This window comes from Apteryx rowi, unplaced genomic scaffold, assembly GCF_003343035.1.
Source record: "Apteryx rowi isolate R43461 unplaced genomic scaffold, aptRow1 scaffold_832, whole genome shotgun sequence".
In the NCBI taxonomy this organism is placed as follows: Eukaryota; Metazoa; Chordata; class Aves; order Apterygiformes; family Apterygidae; genus Apteryx; species Apteryx rowi.
In genome coordinates, this window is record NW_020451130.1 from 115,696 (window position 1) to 121,622 (window position 5,927).

The 5,927-nt window shown below is 43.5% G+C and overlaps 1 protein-coding gene across 2 annotated transcripts; it reads right to left on the reverse strand.

Moving 5' to 3' along the window:
* Positions 1 to 5: 5 nt before the first annotated feature.
* PET117 (PET117 homolog) lies at positions 6 to 5,556 on the reverse strand. 2 transcript variants are annotated; one of them, XR_003257513.1, is made up of 3 exons: positions 5,472 to 5,539; positions 4,613 to 4,812; positions 100 to 177 (listed from the first exon to the last, which is right to left on the reverse strand). XR_003257513.1 is itself a non-coding variant. In XM_026089854.1 (2 exons), exons 1-2 carry the CDS (start codon positions 5,526 to 5,528, stop codon positions 28 to 30), a joined length of 207 nt encoding a protein of 68 aa, XP_025945639.1. In that variant the 5' UTR covers positions 5,529 to 5,556; the 3' UTR covers positions 6 to 27. The 2 variants fall into 2 exon arrangements, 1 of the variants encoding a protein (XP_025945639.1); XM_026089854.1 differs by lacking the exon at positions 4,613 to 4,812 and having other exon boundaries at positions 6 to 177; positions 5,472 to 5,556.
* Between the last annotated feature and the right edge of the window lie 371 nt (positions 5,557 to 5,927).

Below are 5,927 nucleotides of genomic sequence, written 5' to 3' on the forward strand. Positions count from 1 at the left end.
CCAAACGCTACGGGGTCAGGACTGAGCCTAGGACTGCTGAGACCCTTTCTCCATTAGCATCTTGTCTCTTTCTTCTTCGAGCTGCTTCGTCAAAGCGATCTGCTCTTCTAAAAGGCGAATATTTTCCTCTTTCTGGCTTAGTCGCTCAAGGTCTCTGAGAACTCCTCTGTGCAGCCTCTGAAAATACAAGAGACGGGGTTCATCACAGCCTGTTTGATATTGAATATGCCTAATTTCCACCTGGGCTCTAATCCCTCTGGCAGCACTGTTAATCATACTGCCTTTGCAGATCTTCAGTTCTCTGCTGCCGTTAGCCATAGCCACTTTGGTGTCTGAATCTAAAACTACAGTAGTTGACGTCTGATGTTGATAAGCTGATAGTAGCATGGCAAAAATACTTCATTTGTATTCACTTCAGATGGGTGCACTTACTGCGTGGTAAAGCTATTGAGCAAAGAAATGCTGTGTATCAGTAACTCCTACACTGTCCAGGAGGGAAACAATCTACAAGCCTGTTGCCTCTGCCCTCAAACTTTATGAAAATTGAGCCAATCTCTCCAAAACTTCTTTTCTGCTTGAAGAGAATTTGGTGGCAAATCAGAAATAATTTTAAGAAAAACTGCCATTTGCCTTATCCTGCTTCTTTCTGCTTATATCTTACTCTTAAAAAATACCTGGTAAGATGTTGCTAGAAGGCTGATAAAAGTCCCTAATGCGCTTATGCCAAGCTCTTGAAAAAGCAAGGCACTTAATTAAAAAAAATAACCTTTACCTAAAATGTTCATTAAAAAGGAAATGTGCAGTATCAACCAGCAGTTCTCAAACTGACCAGTGAGCCCCCAAAAGAGTTTGAAAAGCCCTAAAAAAATTCCAGCTGGTTTTGTTTCTCACTGCTACCTGAAAGTTTTCTTCACTCTGATAATCAAGAGAAATGCTTAACCTTAATTTCTTAACAACAGGAACAGGGGAATGAAAAACAAGTGAAACCCAAAGTGGTGACATAGATCGGGCTGGGGAAAAGAAAAGGGAGGCAGCGGATGGGAATCAATTGCTGTGCTGTAGACGCACATGTTTGGGGACAGCTAAGACAGCAGCAGTATGTGAAGGGAGAGGATGAGGAGGTTCGACCCAGGATGGAGAAGATGGCAAGACTGACACTAATTCTGGAAGAAAAGGTGACCCAAGCTGAGCGTTTAATCTACTTGAGCACTCTGTGCACGGGACAACACTCTGGCTGTGATCCTGCAGCGAAAACTGCATAGACTGAACTCTGAAGGAAATATAGGGAAGAAATGACTGCGGTGCTTCTCAGATTTTGCGACTGGTCCTTTTCACCGTCTGCCCTGCAAATTCAGAGCCCGGTAAACTGCTAAACTGGAACTTTTTCAGTTCCTTATTATTATTTATATAAGCATCTGTGTGACAGAGGGGAGAAGAAAAAAAGGAGCAGAACTAGCTACAGGCTGCTGAGATGGCGTTCCCCAGCAATTTGAACCAACCTAAGCTGGTGTTGCTGTAGCCCCTCCATTCCCACGCTTTCCTCTGTGCTCGCAACGGTGCTCACCTGATCCCAGGGGTGAGCCAGCCCAGACAGATAAACAGTATAAAACAGCTCCTCTTTTTTTTTTTTTTCCTTCATAAAGAAGTCATACTCTGCTGATTTACCTGCCTGAACTGGCTCACCACGAGGTAAGGGTCAGTGCAAAGGAGGACGTGGCAACGTACAGCCCATGTCTGTTTGGCTTGAGCTCCTGGGGCAGGCGGTAGCTTTTAAATCTTTGGTCATTTACTAGATTTCAAAGCAGGAGTCATATGCTTATCAGAAGATATTATACGCGAGGTGAAAAATATTGTAACTGAGGAGAGAAACACTTAAAATGATTGTAACAAGCCAATACCGGCTCACATCTAAATCAAGCCCCGTGATCACAGTCATGTTTTAGCTCAGCTAAAGATCCGACTCTACGAAGCGTTATACACCTGCCTAATCTACCAACTGATATGCATATATATAAAACGTTCGGCCTGGAGACAGGAATGAGAAAGATTCACACGTACTAAGGCTAGTCACTGGACACTGGAGTTATGAATAAATTATTTAGCCTAACGACAAAAAAGATGAATAATGTATTTGATCTGTTTCAGTGATGCCAGAATGCGCCTGCGAATAATTTATTTGAAAACTGACCCTGAAGTTATTTTAGAAGATACTTGTGATTATTATTTGACAAGTGCTCAAAGGGTTTTATTTTTCATCTAGAATACCAATAAGTGCGTATTTTTCCCCTGTTAAGATTAAAATAGGAATGTTTTGTTTAAGAAATACTTTATCTTGTTAAAAATGTACAGACACATATGTCAGCCAATAATCAAAGCTCTCTCTGGAAATTTATCTAATAAAAGGAGTTCCTTCCCATCAGCTTCAAACCACTGAATTCAGGTTACAAATTACTAATTACTAAGACAAAGCTCATAAACTAATTACTTCATTAGTACTCTTTAATAACAATAAAGGTGTGAGGAAATACCGTGTAACTGAACAATCACGCATCAAGAACATTAACCTTTTTCCTTCATAAAATGCAGCTATTCTGCAATCCTCCAGATGCTGAATACATTTCCTCCTAAAATGCACAGTTTGCAAAAGACACCTTTATAATTTTTGCCTCATGCATGACAAAGAGCTACAAAAAAGTTGTTCTTCCCCCCTTCTTCTATATGCAAAGGTTAGGCCTGTTTGTTTTCTGAATCAGTCTAGATAAATTTATGCAAGCTCAAATCAATTAATACCTGGAATATCAAATTATAAAAGTCAAAAGTTTGTTAATCTGCATAAAGATAAAACTGAAATAATCCCTACACCAGGTCTGAAGAATGTCCATGTTACTTATTTTCATTTCTTTATCTAAATAATTGGGTCCCTTGAACCTGAAGCCATTATTTCCCCATTTGAACATCAAGAGTTGTAAAAATAAAATTTTGGATTTCATTTGTAAAAGATAAGCTTTGAGCCCTATTGCTTCTGAATAGCGATAGTTTAACTGATTGCTCAGAACGAAGGATCAAGTGATCGGGCTTTGCTGCTGCAGCAGCATCTTGACTAATCCTAATACCCCTGTAACATAAACATGTAATCTGTGTCCAATTTAGCTTTTTGGGGTATCCTTCCTAATTCTAAAGAACTGTTTTGCTAAGCCATCCCCATATGTACAGGCCAGCCATCTCTGAAGTCATGCGTTGCATATATGTTGTCAGGAGGGAAAACAGGTCCCCGCATCCTCCCTTGCAGACGATATAGTAGCTTTCTTGTAGCCCTGCAACCCCTTTTCCCTCCCCAGAGTTCACAGAGGCTGTGTTAGGATGGACAGAAAATAACAGGTTACATTTTGTGCGCGGAAAGGGACAAAATTTTCAGTGATCTGTTTAAGAAGAACGAGGACACTGGATCTGTCCCCCAGAAACTCCAAAAAGCTTTTTCCACCCATTGACTTGTTCCTTTGACCCCTCCATCTCTAGGAAACCCAGCAAAATTGTCTGTCAGCAGCTTGACAGCAGTGATACTGATACCCGCCGCAGCAGTGATTACTCCCAGCCACGGGAGTGAAAGCTGCCCCTCACTGTCTGTAGGTTATCCAGCATTTGGAAAATACAGGATTTCATGAGGCAGAAGGTTGCAGAAGCGATCTCAGGTGTAACAACCAAAGCTCTTCAACGCTATCTTGCAAATGAAGCAGAGGTCAGCGTATTAGTAAGACCACTGCTGAAGAAGGCTTTTTGGAGCTCGGACAAACTGGATTGGGAAGGGAAGCTTTTTGTTCTGCTGGGAAGCCTGCTGCAACAACTACAGCAGGGAGCAACAGGAACATAAGGCAAAGGGCAGCAAGTCCCTGTTTTCTTCCTGATATTAACAGAGATATATGAACCAACCTGAGGGCATTAACCATATGGATTAATCTGCTGATCAACCACTCCTTTTTTTAGAGAAAGATTTTTTTTACACCTTGGAAGAATGCAAAGCTTCCAAGTTAAAAGCTCGCAATCCCACACTCTGGAGTCGCTTTTGTGCCCTTAACTTTTTTGCATGAGAGTTACAGTCCAGTCTTTCCCATACTGTTTTTGCCATGGGACTGGTATCTCATGCAGTGCTCAGAACAGATCCTGACCAGGTATTCAGTATTTAGTTTCACATCCTGTGTTCAGCCTATTGCCCGAGGTGTTATTTACTTCGTGATACACAGATCCTGTGCTGGCAGTGTTACTCATTTCCTTGTGGACTTTTCTATGTCCGTTACCTCTACAGAAAATGAATGTTTTGTAAACGTGAATTTATTTTCAGAATCCCTCCATGAGATGAAGGAGTGATAGTAACCAAAGAAAGATCAAAGTCAAAAATATCCCTTAATTTTAGGTGTCTCACTAAAACAGCAAGGGGTGACTTTTTTAAGAGCATTTGGTGTCCGGCACACCATGTGTTCGATGTACAGCTCCCATTTATTTCAGCTGTCGTTCATGAGCATTTAGTGCATGTTCCTGCCAGACCCTTGGTGGCTCAAGGCAGGCACACTAAATTAACTAGGAATCACCTGCAAAAATTTGAGTTTAAGGGATTTACCCAGCATATATGTCAGGTCCAGCAGATGTGGAGCTGTTATCCCATCCACCAGTCCAAATAACAGACCAACCTCTCCTGTCTTGTTAGTGCCTGCTCCATCCAGTATGTTTTTCAGCTTCTGCAGCGAATTAAACTGCCTCTTTTCTTACACAGATGAGACTCATCCTCCAAGTTTCATCATTCTCAAGCACTGACAATGTCTTGAAGGGAAAAAATGGTGTTTGATCCTGTATTTAAAGAGTGTACAATAAAGCCCACACAAAGGCAGCTGAGTTGGAATAGGGATAGCACCCTAAACTCTGACATTTTGTAACTTCTGAGTACTTCAGACCTTTAATAATAGTAATTAAACAGCAGCTTTTTCATGTATATTTTCTAGATTTTTTTAAAGTAGTGAAGGGGGAAAAAATCAGATGTGTGCCCGCATATTGACACTTATAGGGCTCTTCAGCAGGATCAGAATGTGTAAAGTCAATTCCCAATTCTGCCACATGCAACCTGTCCCTTCGGCAGTCACAGGACTTTTAGTTCTGGACAGGATTTCTTTGCATGTGAACTCACCATCGCCTGGCCTGACACTGGTGTCTGGGGGGTCTGTTGCACACAGGGTGTCTGCCAGGAATTATGTGACTTTTGTAAGCAATTTAATTACTATATGGTATTTTTGTTTGCCTTCATTCTGCCCGTCCTGCCGGAACAAGCCAACGAGAGCCGGGCAGGCCACATGGTGCAGAACAGTGCTGTTTGCCCTTTAGCGGAAGGTGTTTCTGGAGCTTCGGAAAAGCAGAGCGCACACACTGCCAGAGGGGCAAGGATCAGCAGCGGCACACGGCCAGACGAGGGGGAGCCCTGGGAATACCTCCAGGGCTGTGTCCTTCAGTCTGCAGGGTGCAGGATTACATCCTTTCCGCATCATCTGCCTCTTGCTGCTGAGAAGGATGAGGAAAGCTCCTCCATTGAATCTTTCAGGCTTCACCTTAGACCACCTGGCTGCGTGGGGGGAGGAAAGGGGGCCTCGTTGCCCTGCAGGTGAATTCCCGGGAACGGGTAGGGAAGTGGGCGCAGACCCTGCGGTTCACGCGGAGAAGCAAGCACATAAAAGGTGGGTTACAAGGCAGGAAAAGGTGGGGAAGGAGGTCGCTCGGGAAGAGAGATGTGCCAGGGGGAGAAGATGAGAAGCAGTGCTCCGAGTGAGCGGCGCCGAGGCCGGCACATGTGTTGGGGCCAGATGCCAGGGAAAAACCACAGGGCCTGGCTCCGGCTGGAGCACAGGACTCTGCCAGGCCTGAGCGGGGCCCATCTTCAGCTGAGGGGC